Source organism: Botryllus schlosseri, chromosome 6 (assembly GCF_051294905.1).
Source record: "Botryllus schlosseri isolate E-star chromosome 6, Bs_hap1, whole genome shotgun sequence".
Taxonomy (NCBI): domain Eukaryota; kingdom Metazoa; phylum Chordata; class Ascidiacea; order Stolidobranchia; family Styelidae; genus Botryllus; species Botryllus schlosseri.
Genome location: NC_137241.1, coordinates 24,610,433 through 24,632,342, shown reverse-complemented (window position 1 = coordinate 24,632,342; position 21,910 = coordinate 24,610,433). Strand labels below are relative to the sequence as shown.

Here is a 21,910-nt window from a genome sequence, read left to right as displayed (position 1 = left end):
CTTCTGAATACAATACAACATTGAATCGACCGGGGATACGCGGAATTTATTTCCAATTCATAACAGATCTATTACCCACGGAAGACGCGTTCGTTATAAAAAATAGACTATCATTCAACACGATAATATAAAAGAGGGCTTCTGAAAAACCACCGCAATTGCCGGCGTGCCGCAGAATCACGACCGGCGTACACGCGGCTTGTCTGAATGTCCGCTTTGCGTCTGACTATCCGCCTCAAATCGGTAGTACTTGTTGGAGATATTTTCCGATTGTGCTCCAATGAGCCGGGATCAAGGCCGCCGCTGAAAATGAGCCCATGTTCAACACCCAGCGGAAGTAGAATGACGAGATGTGGTCAAGTAGAAGTAGAAGTTGCTATTTTCGAGACATGTAAAAACACTTTAAGTGGAAGTGGATAATGTACTTCGTAGGTAATATTATAAAAGATACTTGTTAAGGGGTCGCATACTTTTAGCTGGTTATCGGAGGCGGCTACTTAGAAATTGCAAGATGGGAGCTTAACTCCGCAACTAACGCAAAATAACTAATGTCACTGCCAAGAGGTACAACGTTCGAATATATATTCACTTATCATTTGCCTTATACGCCACCATTCAGTTAACTTACCCCGAAACACTTACTGCTTTACAAAATCCATGCGGCAAAAGTTGTTTTGCCAAGTAACTAAAAAGTATTCTATTCCTAATTTTGCCGAAAACAATGAAAACTGTTCAGTAGAAGTAGATTCAAAACAACCACTTGAGTAAATAGTGCAAGTAGGCCAACCTACAGGAGTACTCCGAAGAGATACTTCGTTATTGCACGTAATTACTACGCAGTGTATACCCACCTACTGAAAAAAACGTCACGAAAATCGCCCACGCGTAATTATAGCTTCTCAGCTCAAAGGCGACCGTCTCGTTGTATAAGTAATAAAATTCCGGTCGCAGCGGCAGCAGCAACTCCGGCCAGCAAGTAGCGTCTTTTGTACAAGTATCGTCGCGGTTTATCTCGTATCTGAATCGGAAACGAAGAAAATACCGTGAAATAAAGGACAAATTGTTACGGCAACGCCCATTCGCGACGCTTCCATTGTCACGCTGACATATGTCATGTAATCATTTGTATCATTGTTATTGAAAATTTCATCGATTCAAAATACCGCAAGAATTGTGATACAGTGAAGAGGAAAGGTGGGAGTCGAACCGAATTGGACCACGTCGCGGCCTACAAATATTGCAATAATAACGGAAGAACGTGTTAGATATCAATATTCGCATTGCACACTCAGTGAGAAATAGCAGAAAAAACTATCAAAACATGGACAAGTGATGAAGAGGCACGTTTTAACACTGAATGTAATGGTAACATAAAACAGACAAGCGACGAAAACGAAGTGGCGTGTGTCGGAGAGCGATTGAACAGCAAGGTTGCAACCAAGCCACAAGGCTCCGAGTCATAAATCACTTATATAGTTTTGAGTCGAGTCAACTCGAGTCATTTCCAATTCACCACAGAGTCAAGTCCGAGTCCAAGTCAATGTTTTGACTGCTAAGTTTCCCGTTAAAGTCTTTTTAAACCCAAATTTTATAACTCTGTTTGGTGATATAGAATGGTCCGCATTTATAACATACTAATTTTCCCCACTTTTAACAGTTTTAGGTCGCAATTTCAAGTACCAGTACCAATAGACGAAACCCCAATATGTGGTTACTTTACTATTCTTCGAAATTACATTGAAATGTCGGTCTGGGCCGTCTGTCTCGAGTCATATGACTTGGTCCGAGTCAAGTAGAGCAATCAGAAAATTGTGACTCAGTCGAGTCATTACTCGGATCATTACAACCCTGTTGAACAGATACGCGAACTTGGCAATTTCTAGTTACCTCACATATTCTGTACTTAAGACACCAAATTATTTTTTCCGCAACCACAACATTCAAAATTACTCTCCAGAAGCCTCACGCAAACACTCCGCTGTACACTTAGCTATACCCATTACTCACGATGTCAATGGCGTCGATTGCTGCGCCGGAATTTCGGTGAATCGCACCACGCTGTAGATATTGCGAGAATCGCAAGTCGATCCGCTTGAACATCGCAAGACCCACGTCTCTCTCTCGAAACTGACGTGACAGATTCAGTACGGCGCGCCCGCGGGGAAGGTCTACCTCAAATATGTACTCACCTGACGTACGCGCTCACTATTTCGCGGATGTCGGTGCCGTTGGTCTCGCCCGTTTTTGCCCACAGGAATTCCAAGACCGCAGTGCTGGGGATGCCTTCGCATCGGCCGGGCGTCGTGTCGCTGTAAGTCTCGTTCGTGACGCTGCAAGATTCCGGACGCAATAAAGATTGGACAGCGGAAATGCTATATACTAAACGACGGGAATAACGTAACTGACGACCAAGCTGGTCATCACGTAAACATATTTCGTATTACACCATACTTTTTATATTTTGTAAAGTAGAAATTATATTGGGGATATTTTTTGATTACTTTTATGACTGAATTTCTAATAAAAACTGGGTGAAATTGCACCTATTTTGTAGTGTCATTTTACGCTAGCAGCAGGTTTTGCGTACTTGCACTCAGGCGCGTAGCCAGCTGAAAAATAAGTGGGGTTTGATATAAAAGGGTGGGTTTCGAAGTACATGCGTAAGCGTAAATGCCGATTATACAAACTTCTCGTGTTGACGAACTTACGCGCATGATAAGCTTGCAAACGAGTTCGGAAATGCTGTCAATTAGCAATTCAGTGATCTCTCGTGAACAAATAAATACGCGCGCTTATCAACGCGTATTATATAGACTCGGCTACAATTTGCACAAGTCAAAATGCTGGAGTTGTTATGGAATCTGTTCTATAATGGCACCGATTTCCGGTAGTTCAAAACTTTCTTATCTTTTATAAATCAATCCTTGGCAGTTGGCACACATATTCTCATGGTTAAGTTTAAGTATTAGCGGAAATCGATTACGCATGTACGCACGCACATGTTTGCGGACATTCGATGTCATTCAGTTTCGCGATGTCACTCTTTATTAACAATCGCTAATCAGAATCCACCCAAAGCATGCTAGGCCCGAGACGCGATAGTTAGGCCAGCGATGATATATTTCGTACCAGGCCTATTGCAGATGCGATTGTGTAGGTCAGCGATGATATCGTGCGTATCGGGCCTACTGCAGATGCGATTATGCAGGCCAGCGATGGTATAGTGCGCACCGGGCCTATTGCAGATATGTGATTCTTCAAGCCAGCGGAACGGATATATCAAGGCAAGCGACGATTGCCGAGCGCGCGGCAATCAATGACCTAATTTTGTGATCATCTTAGCAGGTGATCGCGTCGCGTTACATTGTGGCACGGCCTACTCGTAAGCCATGATTGTAAATCCCTTAGGCGCTGACTTTTATATTTGCACGAGGTGGCAAAGTCTTGTGACGTCATAAATCAGTTCATGTCAGTGACGTCATAGTCGCACTATAACGCACTTTACTACATGCCGCCGAGCGTTAAACCACTCATGTGACGTTTTAATGCCGGTCCTGCATTCATTAACATCAAGCCATACAGTCGAACGGAATCTTAAAACGGTAGCCTACGATCATAAAAACGTGGAACTGCGTTATCAGTCCGTCCGATGGCGATCGATGTATTGGAATATAGAAGGTTCCCGTTCGAATGCATCGAATAAAATTGGAATTCATGTCACTGAGTATTCTGTGTTGCATCAACGTAATTCACGCATAATGCGCCGCGTGAGTAACGAAATATACTACGGCAAGTCCGCAATCCGCGTAAACTCGGGAATATGATGTTTCAAGCAGACAAGAATGATTGAATACAAACACGAAAGCACGCAACCAATCAGTAATTGTCTCTTATGGCCAACACAATGGGTTTCTCACTTCGCGTTGAGATGCTAGCTAGCTCGCATCGCGGCAATTGTTTGCAGATTAAAACAGCGGTATTGGCGACATTGCTGCATTTCCCGATTTACGTTTGCAAAGCATTTTTGGATGAGTGCTCAGACGAATCTCGCTAATTGGCAACACGCTTCTCGCTAATTGGTCGCGCGCCACACTGATTGATAATACGACTTATTGAATTGTAACTGAACATTAGCGTCAGAATGATCTTTTCAAAAGGCCGGGGTTTCGCCTTTCAAAAGGGGGAGGGGTTCCGATCCCCGAACCACCCTGCCTGCGTGTCTGCTTGCACCACTAACTCAGAAACGGCTTGTAGGCAAAACTAACTACTTTTCTCACTTACGATATTCAAACCTAGAAAGCAGTGTTGTGATATATCATCTGAATTCCGCCCAAGTGCTGACCAATATCATACAGAAATGTCGCCAACCTACCTCGACACCACATCCACCCAATCGCCGTCCGAGTTGGTATCGCCCGGATTACCGAACCTCGCCACCCTGTCGGCTTGCAACAACTGCAGCTGCAGGTTTTCCACCGCGGCGCGCGTAGTGGCGCAATCGCTCGACGTGGTCACGGCGCATCCCGACATCTGATCGAAACCAAACTTCGGCGTCTCGGTCGCACCGCACTCCCCCGAAGTACCTACGTTTAGCACGAAAAGATCGGTTTACAAGTACACGATACAAATTCAAGGCGAGCAGACAAGGACCGCTAGATAATTGCAGTTATAACTTCAATGTACATAACTCAGATGGAACTACTATCAGCTTCATTAGGCTAGATCACCAGGCCAATTCGATGCGGCTTCATTTTGTGAATACAATACGCACAGTCCTACACATTTTGCCTACACACTACCATTGTGCATTTCATTTCACAATTCTTTTTTGAATTACATTCACCCATACTGCGGCCAGTTAATCTTTTCTGTGTTGTTCGTAGTCAGAATTACATGTATGTGTGGAGTAGGGCTGTTCAAAAATGACCTTTTTTCCTGAATCTTGCTGATTACTTGATTAAATCGTTAGGTTGCCTTAAAAAACGACACACACCAAATTTGAATTCATTCCAACCAATATTCGCGGATTTCGTAGAGTTTGAAAATTTTGAATTTGCCTGAAAATGCAAAAAAAATTTTTTTCAAATTTTCCTTCCAACCTTATGAAATTGTTGCGCTGTACTCAAAAACGATGGAAAACAAATTTGACTCAATTCCAAGCTGCAGAAGCGGAGTGATTCAAGTTTTTTTATGATAATTCTGGGATGATCCACCAATCAAGGATAATCCCGGAATTATCAAAGAAAAACTGAAATAACTCCACTTCTATGGCTTCGAATTGAGTCAAATTTGTTTTGCATCGTTTTTGAAGACAGCGCAACAATTTCATGGGGTTGGCAGAAAAATTTGAAAAATTTTTTTTTTGCATTTTCAGGCAAATTCAAAATTTTCAAACTCTACGAAATCCGCGAATATTGGTTGGAATGAATTCAAATTTGGTGTGCGTCGTTTTTAAGGCAACCTAACGATTTAATCAAGTAATCAGCAAGATTCAGGAAAAGAAGTTATTTTTGAACAGCCCTAGTGTGGAGTTTTGTCGTTTCTCTCTCTCTCTCTCTGATCTCATTTTACTCCCATTATAATTTCGTTTGCCTGAAAACATTACGTGAGAACTGTATAGTGCGAAACGAGCCCATCTTGGTGTAGAGACATTTGCTATTCTCGCGTTTACGAGAATGAACACTGCTGACTCGGTACGGACTGAACTTGGTTTTCGGGATTGATTTCAATTTCCAAGTTTTTGCGAATTCAGTGATTCTAATTCTAAGGTAATTTGGAAAATGACTAAATTCCAATTGTAATCGATTTGGGAAATATTTATGTTCTTCAACTCTGTGGTGGCGAGTTACCTGAACTCCACGCCAGCAGCTGTACCGTTCTGTCCACGGCGGTCGCGGAGCTCGCGTTTGACGAAATAACCGGAAGGCCGAATTCGTATCCGGGGAAACCGGATAACGCGGTCGCGTTTGTCGAGTCGGTGACGAAGCTCGCGGTGAATTGCTGAGCCAAAACGTAATCCGGCACGGTCGCGGAAGCTGCGGTGGAGGTTTCAAATATTACCATGTTTCTCCAGCTGGTTTTTCAGATTCTAGCGTCGTGACCCGAGACGGAAAAGGCGCGGAGTCTCCCCGGTTTGCCGCAAGAACAACAGGGATAATTACATTTCAAACTTGATACATACATATATGGAGAGTTCTAGTTATCCCTGAAGAGTAATTTCATGTCGTATACCAGGCGAATATCGCCTACATATTGACAGTAAGCTTTTCCACTCTCAAATTTCAGCAGTCAGTTGAAGGCCTTAGCAACGTGGCCATGAGTATCCAAAGAGGTATAACCGGAAAATTCGGAAATATATATAGTATAATTGTTTAAATGTTATAGGGCATGGGTAACAATCTGCACGCGCAATGTTATTGAAATACCGCTTCGGGTTAAGATTAGTTTGGGTTGGGATTAGGGCACAGGTGGTCAGTACTTTTTCGGAGTACTCAAGTTGTTATTGCCTACCTGCATTACTTACTCGAGCTAGTTATGCTTTGCTACTCCTGCTTCTACTTGACATTTTCTTAGGCGAAACTATGGATTTCATGAAGTATAAAATAGTTCAGGGATATGTTTGCATTGCTTCTGAGTTAAAATTAAATTGTCATCACGACTGGATATATTTTCAAAAATTGCACCAATTTTTAGTAGCATTCGTCACCGTTAGTCGTGGAGATGCGGCTTCATTCGGCTACTAATTGTATGCGATTCCACGATATAATCTAATTTTTGAAACTTTTTACTGAGTGCGTTTCAGACCGTTCATTTTTCGCTTCCAATTGAACTAGTTTATAGATATCTTGGAAATCGCTCCTTCTACTTGTAATTGAGTCCACAATTACGGTGCTACTTGAGATTCACCGATGACCACTTTGACCACCTCTTGTTATGTTGCATCGCGACGTCCACGTGACTTCATTGTATAGAAAAAAGTTCGACCCCTTGACCGTTTCTGTCTCCGGTCACGATTCTGCTACAGATATACTTACAAGACGCCGTCGTATTAGTTAAAGTGATGTCAACCAATGTGACGACAATGTCGAATTGCGTGATATTGCCTGCGTCCCAGGTGAACGCGTAGGAAACGCCGCCAACCGCGTTTTGACACACGCCGGCGGATACTTGTGGCGCGGAGTAGCTGCACGTCGTTGCGGCTGGAAAACAAGGCAAGGTAAGCATGTTGCGAAGAAGTCCTCAAAATTCATCGCTCCGTATGAGCACAACGCGATCAAAATCAGCGGCTGTATTAATTTTATCCGCCCAAGATACACGCAATACACAATGCGACACACGCAGGACACATGCGATAGTGAACAGATAGGGTGTTTAAATGGCCAATTACGGCAGGGGTTCTCAAAGTTTCGTGGGCGGTTGCATGCGTACGCTGTATATCCGAAATTTCAGAAGCTGGTTGGTGTGGCTTCATCACGATTTAAGCCATTCGGTGTCCTAAAAGCTACCTGGTGACTTGGTCATCGTGTCACTCTCATCTCTATTTAGGATATTCCATGCCTATAAAACAAGCTAACTAAAGACTGGAGTGGACAAGGTAGTCACAGTACCACTCACGGCGTCATTGTCAATGGATAATCTGGTTTTGTAGTTTCTTGGTGATGTATTTCAATATTTTCCTTTCACGAACCCGCTAAAACTAGTTCGTGCAGCCCTAGGTACCCCTGAATTACGGTCTTTCAATCTAACATCCACCTCGGTCTAGTCTAGTGCCTGATGTAACAGTGTAACAATGTTCGATCTTGGTCTCTCATTTTCTTTATTGAAGGTTTCATCGCTATTTTCCATTCTATTGCCTGTATTCATCTTTCACCGGGCCTTTCTTGGGGCTTTTTGTAATAACGCGAGACACGACACCGGTAAAGTGATAGAATCGTAGTCCGTGGATGAACCAACTACGCCAACTTTTCTCAATCATTGATTAACATCACAGAGCGGAAATGAAATGAAGGAGGTGCTCCTGAAATTGGCACGAGATTGTATTCAGACTGTGTTCCGAGCGCTACCGCGATGCTCTCTACATAGTTCCGCACAAAACAACGCAGGTTGGGTATCAGCGCCCACGACCTGGCGCAAGCAAACTTCGCTACTGCGGATCGGTCTAACCAAATATCACCATCAACTGGGCCGTGACTCAGTCCGCTGGTATCCAAAGCGCGAACCTCGCACTTGCTCCTTCCCTTGATTTCGAACACTGCTATTACAACGCTTGTTTTGTAACGTCATTTTTTATTTGTGACGTATAGCTTCATGTCAGCATTTCCTGTGTCATACGAGTAAAGACGACGTAAAATGTCAAATCGTGTATTTCGCCTTGACAACCACTGCGATTGGTCAATAGGAGTCAGATGTACCATATTGATATATATTCCAAGGGTCGTGTGGCTATTTTTTCGTGTACCACCGCAAGAATGCACAAAAATGTGATATAGACGTAAACAAAGCCCAATACATCACTGGCATGTATCTCCATGTCGTACCAGAAAGTGCCGATAGCCTGATTTGCACCATGAGCTGGATGGTAGATATCTAGTTACCACGATGTAGACGATGTGGACTGTAGGACAGGGGCGGGCAACATATGGCCCGCGGACAGTTTCCCGTCTTACATGAAAATGTGGCCCGCGGCCCTAGTCCGGCGAGATTCCCCGCTACTTACGTAAACGTCAAATTTTAGTGACTGCATGTTATTATATACGTGTGTGTATACGCGCATGTGAAGATAAAGGGATGCATTATAAGCGTTTCCATAGTTGCATTTCAACTACATTCCCGTCAATGCATGCATGTCGGCAATTTGAGGTCATCATGTTCCGTCTGCGCTCCGGCCACTGTAGGCTTAACGCCCATTCGTTCAAAATTGGATGTTCAGATACTCCGATGTCTTCATTGTAATATCGCCGAGACCGTCGACCATTTTCTAATGAATTGTGCAAGATTTTCAACGGTCCTTTCTCATTGAGACATGCGCCGTAATCATGACATATCTACAGGCCTGTTTATTTTTGGATATTGGGTTTTATTTTTGGAGATTCTCCAAAAATAAGATTTGAAAACATCTAAAAATAATATTTTTTGGATGATGTTTTTTCAAGTTTTTCAGTGAAATAAACAAGTCAGGGCGATGTAAACGACCAGGAAACTCATAAAAACACACAAAAACTGCATCTATGTGAGGGAGGGGGTCACCGAAACGCTAAAACTACTTCCACTCAATCCACTCCACGTTTCTGCTGACCTTGCCCTCCCCCTCCGTCTTTGTACTCCTATAAGTTTCACAGTGCGACACGTAGAGAAGACGGGAAGGCAGCTTGAGTGAGGCAAAGGGAATGGCTAAATCCTATACCGCCACCTCTGTCACAATCACTTTGTCCACACGATCACGGGACTGATCTGCTGATGCTTCAGACGGCAACATAACTTGATCCAGTAGATGGAAAGTGCGCGCCCCATGTTTGTTGACGTTCGTTTATTGTCAATGTAGAGGGTGGCCTCGTGGTTGATTGGAAACCGTACCAAACTCCTTGATGTTATGGACAAGAACAGTCCGGCGTGTGCACCTTCGCGTCAGTGGTGGATCCAGCTGATCGTTCTCGATCGCATAGTCACGGTCTCACAGAGCTGAGCACCACCTTTACGAAGCTTAATGGTCTTGACATTCTGATCATAGAGCAGCAGGAGCTCATGCGCATGGTCGAACGCCTTCGAGCTCTGTGTCCAGGCGAAGACTGGGACAACGAGGACCGCCACAAGGAAGGTTTTCTGGTCAGAGGGTGTTGGGCTGTCAAGTTCAGTGAGGCAAGCAACTTCGTGGAGGATCAGAGGTTTCAAGCGCATTACTGACTATAGCGCTTGTCAGGAGCAAAGGCTTGGAAGATTGGAGAGTTATAAGAGTTAGACATTCCTCCATTTTTGGACCCTTAGCCTTGATGTTTCCCACAATTGCGACGCTCGAGGCCGATATCTCGAAAATCAAGTAGGAGTAGCCGAGTAGGGTCTCGGCGGGGCGTCTCGCACTGATTAATATTCTTCAGAAGGCATTCTCCAGGCCAAAGACTAAATTTGTGAAGAATGTTTTGGAAAGTTGGATCAAGATCACTGATGATATCTATGTGTTGGAGGACTTGAATAAATGATAATAACATACTTTTGATGGAGTTTTTCAGTAGTTATAGGGCTCAAAACACCCTCATTTCTTATTTTTGGAGATTCTCCAAAAATAAAATTTGAAAACATCCAAAACTAAGCTATTTTTGTTATTTTTGGAGGACTCCAAAAAGAAACAGGCCTGCATATCTATCATTCACGACTTATAACCTCTTGGTCCGGCCCGAGCTATTAACCTCTGTGGCTGAATTCGTGACATCATGTCGTAGAATCCTTCAACTTTTGATCCGTTTATAGCCGAGGTTGAATTACATAGCAAAGGTACTTATACCAGAAGGTAATTACAGACCGTGGTGCACCAGACCCTTAAGGGAGATGAGCCCCACTACCACTTTTTACCATATTAATAATAATATACATGTGTGCGCAACGTGCGTGAGTAGAGCTTTCGCGTACGTTCGTCTAAGCGAGAAGACTTGCATTATCGGCATTTACCATTATTACCATGTACTCAACCCTAATGAATTGATATATTGGTAAATTTAGGGTACCGGGCTTATAGAACGCCTTGAAATCTTATTTAAGGATTGCACCATAGTGTCCTATATGGTGTCGACGTTTCGATGTCGTCGACTATAGTTCCTAATAGCGACTAGAGTGAAACCACAAGTCCGCTGCCGGATGTTTATAATGTGGCCTATGAACATGAACAACAATGATCATACTCGACATTTGCTGTCTTGAGAGATTATTTAATGGAAGTATTTCTAACTAAAAATCTTAGAAATATTCTGAATAGTATTTTTGAATCTACTCAGAATTGCTTCGCGTGTAAGATGAAATGACCTGGCGGGCCGTATGTTTGACAACCCTTGGTCTAGGTAGCTGTATATATTGATATGTCAGATTATTATGATATCGATTGGCTTAGCCCGCTTGTTGTGTAGGGCTACAGACACACGTTGCGCTGTTGATGGAGGGTTTCGATACCTTCTATAGTCGCTTTGGTTAAGTGTGAGCATACTTTACCACGCAGCCTTTCCTTGACCTGTAAGGGTAGGACTTTGGTCCGCGAATGCAGCAGGTACAATGTTGATGAAAGGTTTGCAGCAGGAGTGTCGAACTAAACTGGGGTCGCGGTCCGGATCCAATCCTATATTAGAAAAATAGCTTGCGGGCCGGACCAGTCAAATGATTCCAAAATGTTACCACCAACACCTGACCTTAGTTTTTCATCGGAATGCTCTATTACCAAGCTTAGGCCTACATAGCCCTTGTCAGGAATATAGGAGATTTAACTAAACGGTGACGTTAGAGTTTGGTTTATCATATTTCAATCTCCTGTCGGATTTCTCTGAATGCCGCGTCAGAAGTACTAAAGAGGTATCATTGCCGCGACGCCAGCTGAGCAAATCACTCTCGGCGCGCTGTCATCATGTGCTCCTGACCTACGCTCTCGTTTCGCCAGACAGCATTGTTGCGTCACTATGCCACTCTCCATAACAATCAAAAATTCGAGGCTGATTATGGGGGGTTCCAGGGCCACAAGTGAAATAAAATTTATATTTTCGTAATCAGTACAACAGTAGCTCTCGATTGATACCAGTATTATCAAATTTGATGCTCGGCAAGCCGGTCAAAAATGACCGTCAAATTGCCTTCGGCCAACTATAAAGTGTGACGTAGACCAATTTCACTGAGCCGTGAGATTTGCTTGTGTCGACACGATATAGGACACTGTGATTGCACCGTGTGTTATTTGATCAGAGAGAAGCAGACACGACGACGCCTGTATTACAATGCTGTTCTCAAATCCACATTGTCTTCGTCATTATCAGCGAGATATGGCTTTGCAGCGACATTGCTGTCGTTAAAATACATTCATTAAATACGATTTATTCCTTGTTATGTGGATAAATGGGCGAATAATGTATCGATTCAGCAATCCGGCCTGCCATGTACTTAATTTTCCTATATCGCTACATCGCTTACACGTTGAGATGGCGAAGAGGAACCCATAGATAAACCTAAAACCCTTAGGTAGGAAGTCTGGAGTCGACCTCGGTCGGGCTCGAACCCACAACCCATTGGTGTTGCAGCTGTGGATTATACCACTATATTATCTCGCTACATTCATGTAAGTAGATTGTAAACTTGTACAGATGTACACGAAACTACTATATATTGTAACCAAAAGGCTAATGATTGAATGATTCTAACATTCTCAACGTCCCACGTCATCTAGATTGGTTCAGCTCCGACGGAATGGGATTGAAAGTTCAGTTCGGGACAGAGTACATTAGCAATTAGTATCAGCGTACAATCAACAGTCTGGAAGGCATCCTTTTTTTCTTACGTCCAACCCACGAAGAATTCAAAGCAAACCACAAGTCAGATGTTCCTGTGTTTCGTTACGTTAGTCGGTTAATTTTACAACGTTACTGTTACTGGAGGCTGCTACAAATTACGTTACATCAGCCGATCCGTGTAGTTTTACGTTGCTTGTTTTTTTTATTTGAGTTGAGGCGTTCGGATTGGATCCACGGACAGTGCGACGACTTGGTACAGGTGAGCTTGGAACTTGGATTGAGGCGATTGCGGGTCTGACTGATTTCTATATTACGCGATGGAACTTTAAGATGACGGACCAGATTTTGCGTCGGAAGGTGACGGGTTCGCCGGGTCGCAAGAAACGAATGCACGCTGGTTTAACTGCTAAGTTTGTAGAGGAGCGTACATCATCCGACACCAGGAAGATGGATCTGCCATTGCGATTTTCCGGCAGGTCGAATCACAGAAATGGGTCAAGATTCGCGACCTGTCCTCGGGTAAACTATTTAACTGGTTTTAGTGACGAGCGCCTCATTTTTCGTTTCGCAGGTACAGAGGACGGATGTCAATTACGAGGCGTCCAGGCCCAACAGGCCGCAGTTCCAATCAGCTTACAAGGATTTCGAAAGGATGAAGGTTGCTATAGTGCCCCGACTCGAAAGAGGCTTAGAATTTACCGACTGCCTTCGATTTCTCCCAGGAGATGGGCATGATCATAGTGCCAGACGACGAGCAATCGGCTCCTGGCGGCTCGCGGGAATTCAGCAGCGCCATGCGGCAATTCATGTTGTCTCACCCACCGCCTGTCACGAGTCACTACGAGAAAGTCGAAGCGACCAGAGATTGGAGCAGAGAAGCGGAAAGCTTGCTGGAGCAATTGACCGGATACGAGTAACCGATATCTAGTTGTGAATGTGACGAAACTCTACCTTCTACCTATGAATTACATTTTCACAGGAACCATTCAGATTCTGAAAGCACACTGTGGGGTTCATCGCCGGAGAGCGACATCACGTTATGCGAGACGATGTCGAGTCTATCGCCCAACTCCACCCTGAGTGTGGAAGACGATTTCGACATCCACAAACACCTCACGGAGTTGAATCCATCGCCGTATCCTGGCGCTAGCCCCACATCATCCGGCAAAGTCTCCAGCAGCTCTAGCAGTAGCGGCGACCACGATGCTGACGACGAAGAACCGCACTTCGCCGCTGAGAGTTACCGGTCAAAGGTGAGTCGATTATTAGCGTACTATTATCTACGGCAGGGCCAAGTAACTGGTGGATCTTTCAGTTTCAAAACCGCACCTTGTCTGTCTATCTACTCCCACAAGTTTTCCAACAAAAAACCAAATCTACCATCGGTGATTAGCAAGAGCAAAGTACGGAGTTTTATTTTGTAATGCTCCAGACCAGGGGTGTCAAACTCAACTGGGGTCGCGGGCCTGTTTCGAATGTTTTGATCGCTCGTGGGCCGGACCAGTCAAATGATTGCAACTTCTTTCCTTTAAATCTATATCTTTTTTAAACTGGAATGCTTAATTATCAACGCTATGCAAAATAATATTTCACGGATCAAATGGGCTCTATTCGAGCATCACCGTTATTCGCAAACAATAGAATTTGCAAAAATATACGACGATTGGTCGATTGAATACAGATATATATCACCAAAACAGTGTCTCTAACGACTATATAAGTTGACATATTTCTACACTCCCCATGTTTGAATCATGATGGGTCGTTGGCCCTCCGTATTCGTGGTGAGGGATATGAGAGACTGTGAACGCGGCCGTTGGGAAATTTGTTCATTCTTTTTATATGACCTGACCAATTCACCATTCCGGTTTCTCTGGGATTGGCGCTGGGCCTTTGGGTCAGAGTAAGGTTAACAGAAGTGCGACTAAAGATAGTTGAATCATAGTCTTCGGGTTGCTCCATATCTTTTCACAACGGTTTCGCCTATGAATACTATTATTTAGCCCATTTTCACAAAACACTCTGAACTCGGGAGTGCGATTTTTTTCTTCTAAATGTGTAATGGCAATGGCACCGACTTGTTCCCGATAGGTACTTGTGTTAAAACTCAACACTGCTGACATACGATTATAACGTGGCCCATGAACATGTTCGGCATTATGTCTTGGATTATCTTATATTTATGTCGGAGGAGTTATTACTCGAAATCTGAAAATGCTGGAGTATACAATATTTTTCAATTTACTACGAATGGCCTCGCGGGCCGGATGAAATGGTCTGGCGGGCCGGATGCGGCCCGCGGGCCGTATGTTCGCCACCCCTGCTCCAGACGAACCACGTAACCGCCTTGGTTGGAGTCGTAAGGCAAGGCCTCCGGAATATCCGATTGTCAATCAGTGATTATAAAAAGGTGTATGGTATTAGTAAGAAATAGTCCTATATTTCCGCCAGCAGTGACTATCAAAAAACTACATTTCTAGCATAGCTCTTGCTGATACCGACAACCGATGTTGTATATAGTTATACCGTATTATCTCTGTAGGAGTGTAGCCTACTACATTATTATGATAGTTCGGACATAACCAAATTGAAACTGTCGAAGTTGAGTAGTTCTTATCTTCCGAATTTAGGTGGTTGGAACCAGAAGCGATTCCCACGCCATCGCAGCCTCTACGACCCTCGAATCCGGATACGCCTCCTCGTCCACAGACTACGCTCCGAGACGGGAAGGTGTGCAAGTGGCAAGTTGATTCCAATTGCCAATTCTCGAGGTAATTATTCACTACGTTGTTACAGAAGGCAGTGCTAAAAGGCCGCGACTGAGCTCTGATTCGGACGACATGGGATCTATCAGCACAGCGCCGTCCTCACCTCACTCTGCTTGTAACTGGGAAGGCGCTACGTTACAGCGATTCAGACACTCGTTCCCCCCGCCCCTTCCCGCCTACTTCACGGGCATTCCCGCGTTTCCGATGCCACCAGCTCGCCACTTTCCGCCGCAAATGCAAATACCACTACATCCTCCTGCTGCGTTTATTTCAGGTTTTCCCGCGCTACCCCCGCCCCCACCCAACGCGTTCGCGTCGGCGTTTCAGCAGCCATGCGGTCGGCCGCAATTCGCACAGCAGCCGCAAGGTCAAGCGACGGGCGGGACTTATCACAAGCATAAGCCGTGGATCACCGACGAGATATTGGAGATGATAGCTGTCCGCGATCGTCTGTACAAGCGGATGAAGAAGCACCCGGCCACTGACATCGTTGATATGTACAAAAAGGTGCGTTTCCGTTGTACTATTAATAGTACTGCGTAGTCGACGCCATTTTCTAAGTTCTTGGAGCATGTCTTAATTTGAGTGACAATGCGCGTCCAAATTATAGTGACAGAATCACTAGATTCGAGTGAAAGATGGCGCTAGAGATTACCTGGCCGTGATCTGGCATATCGACTTTCTGCCTACCTTGTCATTACTCGTATTTCTCGGATACTTTTCAGTGTGTGTGCCTCTGATTTTGTGAATGTCTGTGTTAACACAGTCGAAGTGGGTGCCTGATTGTAAAACTATTGTCAAGTACTCTGATACTTTCCTGTATTACTCCTATCGTATATAGCGCAACTTTCTGAACAGGTAAGGAACATGGTCGTCGGGATGACTCGGAACGCCAAGCGGTCGTACGAAAAGCGGATGGAAGAACATCTCATTGAACGCCGATTGAAGAACACTCATCGTACATATCCGTCCTGGAACTGATACCCGTTGACGACCTGAGACGACCTGCCACCCTATATAGAAGCCGAGTGCAATCACCCCAAGCCTTCACACAAAGAATGGATGCTATAACCCCGTGACATTACAGACATTTGTTCCCAGAGATTTTATCCGCAGTGTTAGCGCGTCCCCGTCTTTTATAAATGTGTGCTACTGTAAGCCGGTCCCCACGCTTTTTACTGGTAGCGCATTTACGTCGTTTAGTAGCAATAAGGAGTGGATCAAGTGTTTTTTACGCCATAAAATTCGTTGCTCGCCAATCCATTCCGTTCATGTGTACCGTCTATCGCCATATTTTGTTTCGTTTTTTACTTCATTTTTGCATGCGTGTGACAACGGAACAGTGAAATATATAATTGAAGAAAATAGATCTCGCAGTACCTGTCGATGTCTCGGTTCCGCCAATGCCAGTGTTTCTCTTGACGTAGATCGAATCGTCACTACCAGCGCACATGTATGAGACGTTGGGATTCTGCAACACTCTAAGCTCGCGCTCTTGTAGTAGTTACCAATTCACTACGCTTTATACAGACCTGGTTTGCCACCGATTCCATGCCCGTGTAGTAATTAGCGTCGAGTATCGACGCTGACGTGCATAGGGTGGAATCAACGGCTACGTCGCAGGAAGAACTGACGTCGTACAGGTAACGGATCGGACTCTGCCGCAAGCAGTTCCCACTGCCCGATGCCTAGAATATAGAGGGCGCAGTAGTATGCTTGGTCCTGCAAAGAGGTCAAATTTCTTCACGGAATCGTCATTCACTAGACAAGGGCACATGCTTCATCCCAGAAAAGAAAAGGTTTCACATTGGTTTGCAGTTCCGTAATCAGTAATATCGGGAGATCGAAATCTGACAGTGAGCCGTAGATCTTCCAGACGGAGCAACACAAGTAACCGTACCTAATTGACATCGTATAATGAAGATCGCGCAAGTCGTTCGCACGCCTATACAATCACTATGTTGACAAACGTTATTATGAAACCAAGGTACCAGGAAATGATTTTTTTTTGCGTACCGGTCTCAGCCAACACGAATGCTCTGTTCAACATTGAAAATTAATTGCAACTATAAAAATTTATTGCAACTATAAGTCGCTGACGGATGGCCCTGGCCCAGTACGATAGTAACAAACATGTTTCCGTAAGAGATATACTTGACTGTCTCCAAGTTTCATCATTGATCACTATAATCCTGAGCACTATACCTATTGGCTAAACACACTATATAATCCTGAACTTGCAAAAGTATACAAACCAGTAACAGGTTGCTAGCCACTGATTTAACCAAAGGTTAGGATGGGGCACACAGTTCTGGAATTTTGCTATCACGCCCAGATCCTTTGTTAATTCCGTATCATCATTCAAAGTACATAAATCCAGAATCTATTTCATATTTCATCTCCAAATCTGGTCACAAATCGTAATATCTAAAATGAAAATCTTCAAATCCAAATCGATACTCATTTCCGCAGCTGACGAGAAAACGATGGACGTGCATCACGGCTTTATGTCAGTCGTGAATCCTGATGTGACAAAAAGTCGACAAAATCTTACGCCTACAATTACTACCATCATCTCTATGCAGTCGAGGCTCTCATATGCCAAGATTTCATGGCGGACTTCAACTACAACATGGATGTTCGTTCATTACGCACCTGCGGAAACCTGAGTACATTATCGTGGAAACCTGTGTATTGGGCATATACTGTATCTCCAGCTTGAAGAGAGTTTGAAACCGTAAGTGATGAGATACCACGATCATACGAGTTAGCATCGGCGCTAAACAAAGAAAAGGTAAGTGCATTAAGACATCCATGTGGGACAGAAAGATTGCATACCTGCCCGACGTAGCAGAGGGATAAAAGAACAGCCCAAGACTGGGAGAATTTAAGAACTGTACGCATAATAATGGAAACCAGTCCGGCGTGAAGTCGAGAGCGGCAGAACACATCGCATCATATTGAATGGTGAAGTCGCCGCCGTATGTTCCTGGTATACAATTGAATATACTGCTATATGCACTCGCGTTATCGACCTGTAAAATTAATTTTAAATGGTTTGAGGTTGATGACAAGATCTGTGAAAGCAAATCAGTCAATGGACATAATAATTGTGTTTACTAGGCTAAACTGTCAAGACTCAGTCTGTTGGGTGGAGGACCCCAACCGATGAGAGGGCTGAATAAATTGTGAGACCTAAAAATTACATCAGCCTTCAAGACGATATTGTCGAAGTCGTCAGTTTTGGTCAATTTTGAGACTATTTTGATGGTTTTGAATGATACGAGTTATGAGAAATGAAAATTTCACACATGTTATTTTAAATATTTTTTTTTAATAACTTCGACATTAGGTCGAGAAACTGTTGAGTAACCTTTTGCATTTTTTACGGACATATGAATATTTCAGGAGAGATATAAATTAACTTGTCTTGCAGCGGAAAGCTGCAGAAGATACAAGGTGCATGAAAACTGATATTTGAAGCATCTGATCATTTGTAACAACAAATTGATGAAACATTCACAAAGGTTAATGTCGTCTGAAATCACATGTAAACCTGGACTATGATCATGACAAGAGCAGAATTCAATGAGAATATTGTAAAGATTGCAGTGTAGACACGTAAGTATACAGAGGCAACTAACAATAATATCTAGTACACTAAGAACCTACCTCATCGCAGCAGCAATTGTTGTCTAGTTGATTCAACGTCAAATCACAGCTACAAGGTGCAATATTCACAAAGGCCGGGTTCACATCTAGAAACAATAATAAGAGTGTTTGAGATTTTCAATTTAAGCCTGACTAGCCTGATACACATTGCAGATCCAACCTATCAAGCTAATTTGGTTATGATAAAAAACAATTAGAAGAATAATGATTGAAAACAACAAAAAATAGGTTATTGCTGAATATATAATATGATTCAACCACACTTTAACCATAGCTATTTTTACTGGGCGATGTGTGACAAAAACTTCAAAACTATGGAACGCAGAAGTAGTAAACGGCACGGTATCAATTTAAGAAAGCAGAAAGATAGATAATGTACCGTATTACTTAACGGAATAAAAACACATCTGTAGCATGATACAGTGTCTATCTAACGGAAGGAAAGGACGTACCGTAGTTTATTTTTGTCCTTGATGTTTTTGCGGCATATACACCAACTCATGATATATATACACACGATCTGCGCATATGCATATCATGAGTGCATGATGTGCATATGCCGCAGGACAAGGAAGGTGCATATATAGCCTTTTACGGCTTTTTAAGTCTTGCACCACCTCTCCATGCTATCCCAGTAATGCATGAGCGCCAAGCAGGGAAGTCATGGATACCAGAGTTACCAATCAATCAGGTCTTTGGTCTGACCCGGCCGGGGATCAAACCCACGACCTACCAATCGAGATGCCGGATGCTTTACCATGAACAAAGTGGTAAATTGAAAAAATGAGGGAGACACCAGTATTTTCCATGAAGAATACTTTTTTGTAGAATCACAGTGGCTATTTGCTATTCCTATTCAGTGACAGAATACGATACGATACCGTACCCCTTCAGCATTAGTAGTAAAAATGTAAAGGAGTCTATATCTTACCAGTGGTCTGAGTATATACTCTCTGGCTTTCTGCTACAAAGATCAATAAGAGAAGTTGCGAACGCATCGCTACGCAGTATGCTATCGTAGCAATGCCAACACTGGCCCAACACTCCAATAGTATCCAAAACTTCACCCAGTTGTTTTGAATGATCTTGACAACGATATTGGGGAAATCCCCACAAGCTACTCAACCAACCTTGACAAAAACTCGTTACAGCAAGTTCAGCTTCGGATCCATTATTCCACCTTTCCGGTTTTACACACCTTGTTTATGACATGAATATAATTATTTGGTGGATGCATTGGATATTGCTATTACTGCTTTGCTATTACTCTATTCCAGAGTTGGTCAGAGCATTATTGTATCATCGTAAGTTTATACCCCAGTAGAATCATCATCATCATCATTGGTTTATTAGCAATTTTATCAGTTCAATACACCACAAAAATGCGATACAATGAAAAGACAGGAAGATGTCGAAGCGACAAGGAGTAGTCTATGGAATCTGACACCCACCTTGGCCTAGGCGATGTAAAGAGGAGGCATGCACACTGAATGAAAGTAAAGAAAATAGTATAGAAGAAGAATGCGACAAGAAATAGGGCGGCATGTCATGGGAAGCGAGATCGATAGGTCAGTCGTGGTCCGGTAATCTTGAGGATGGACTGTATTTATTTAGTAGTAATCATCATCATCATTGGTTTATTAGCAATTTTATCAGTTCAATACACCACAAATAATGCGATACAATGAAAAGACAGGAAGATGTCGAAGCGACAAGCAGTAGTCTATGGAATCGGACACCCACCTTGGCCTAGGCGATGTAAAGAGGAGGCATGCACACTGAATGAAAGTAAAGAAGATAGAATAGAAAAAGAATGCGACAAGAAATAGGGCGGCATGTCATGGGAAGCGAGATCGATAGGTCAGTCGTGGTCCGGTAATCTTGAGGATGGACTGTATTTATTTAGTAGTAATTGTTTGTATTTCGACTTGAATGTGGACATGCTCGTCGACTGTCGGATGGCCGGCGGGATACTGTTCCACACATCAGGTCCGGCATATTTGATGGAGCGATGATCTTTTCGGTCGATCATATGATATTTGGACGACGTGGACGCGCGTGTGTTGTACTTGTGCGCTTTTGATTGAGAGGTAAAGAAGTCATTGAAATATTCGGGGCAACGACCGCAGTGAAACTGATACATAAACTTGGCGATTTCTAGTTTCCGCATATCTTCTATGTTTAGGACGCCGAATCTCTTCAGCAGCGACTTATTGGATGGGCAGCCAGGCCCCTTTGGGGCCCTAGCTATGATTCGGAGCACTTTATGCTGTAGTTTCTGCAGTGGCTTGAGTGCAGTTTTACTGGCAGCCCCCCAACAGAGGATGCCATAATGTAACTTCGATTGGATTAAGGATTTAAAGAGTATCAGGAGAACCCATGCTGGCATGAAGTGCCCAAGGCTGTAGAACAGGCCGCACTTCGGTGATAATTTAGTTTCTAGGGACTGAATATGACTCTTCCAGGACATGTTCGAGTAGTAATTTCCAAGTAAGTATTTACATTGCCCAGATCAGGTTGTTGTCTGATTTCAAATACTACTCGACCAAGCTTTTTCGACACATTCCTATCTTTAATTGTATCGCAGTCTTGTGGTATGGTGTATTGAAATGATAAAATTGTTAGCAATAAATTGTATGCCTAGAAAACTGTCAAGTACAATACTACAATACAATACATTGGGTTATAATTTTCATCTGAGCAAACTACACATACAATGTACAATGCGATAAGACCAGAGGTGGTCAGTAACGAAGTAGGCTACTTCTACTTTTTGGAAGTACTCAAGTAGTTTTCCTCTACTTCTGGTACTTACTTAAGTAGATCTGATTTTCTCTACTTCTACTTCTACTTCGCAATATTTTGTGATCTACTTACTTACTTTCCGCTATTTTCAGTTTGTCAAGTAAAAGTAGTTTAATCCCCCCCAATACGAAAGATAGCCTGAAGAATTTTGGGGTGGTTTTCACGGAGTACCAACATTTAATATTCATAAAA

The 21,910-nt window shown here is 43.4% G+C and overlaps 2 protein-coding genes across 2 annotated transcripts; one reads left to right on the top strand and one right to left on the bottom strand.

The window, feature by feature from the left end:
* Positions 1–25: 25 nt before the first annotated feature.
* LOC145441733 (tectonic-2-like) lies at positions 26–20,017 on the bottom strand. Its single transcript, XM_080319667.1, has 13 exons — positions 19,845–20,017; positions 18,914–18,999; positions 18,080–18,276; positions 17,897–18,020; positions 16,774–16,929; positions 16,622–16,712; positions 7,035–7,199; positions 5,850–6,035; positions 4,373–4,583; positions 2,190–2,330; positions 2,008–2,127; positions 852–1,018; positions 26–303 (listed from the first exon to the last, which is right to left on the bottom strand). The coding sequence occupies exons 1-13, from the start codon at positions 19,909–19,911 to the stop codon at positions 236–238; spliced, it is 1,779 nt and encodes a 592-aa protein (XP_080175793.1). The 5' UTR covers positions 19,912–20,017; the 3' UTR covers positions 26–235.
* LOC145441735 (uncharacterized) lies at positions 12,477–16,606 on the top strand. Its single transcript, XM_080319672.1, has 8 exons — positions 12,477–12,732; positions 12,804–12,992; positions 13,045–13,131; positions 13,196–13,386; positions 13,453–13,726; positions 15,104–15,203; positions 15,270–15,748; positions 16,100–16,606. The coding sequence occupies exons 2-8, from the start codon at positions 12,804–12,806 to the stop codon at positions 16,220–16,222; spliced, it is 1,443 nt and encodes a 480-aa protein (XP_080175798.1). The 5' UTR covers positions 12,477–12,732; the 3' UTR covers positions 16,223–16,606.
* Positions 20,018–21,910: the final 1,893 nt, after the last annotated feature.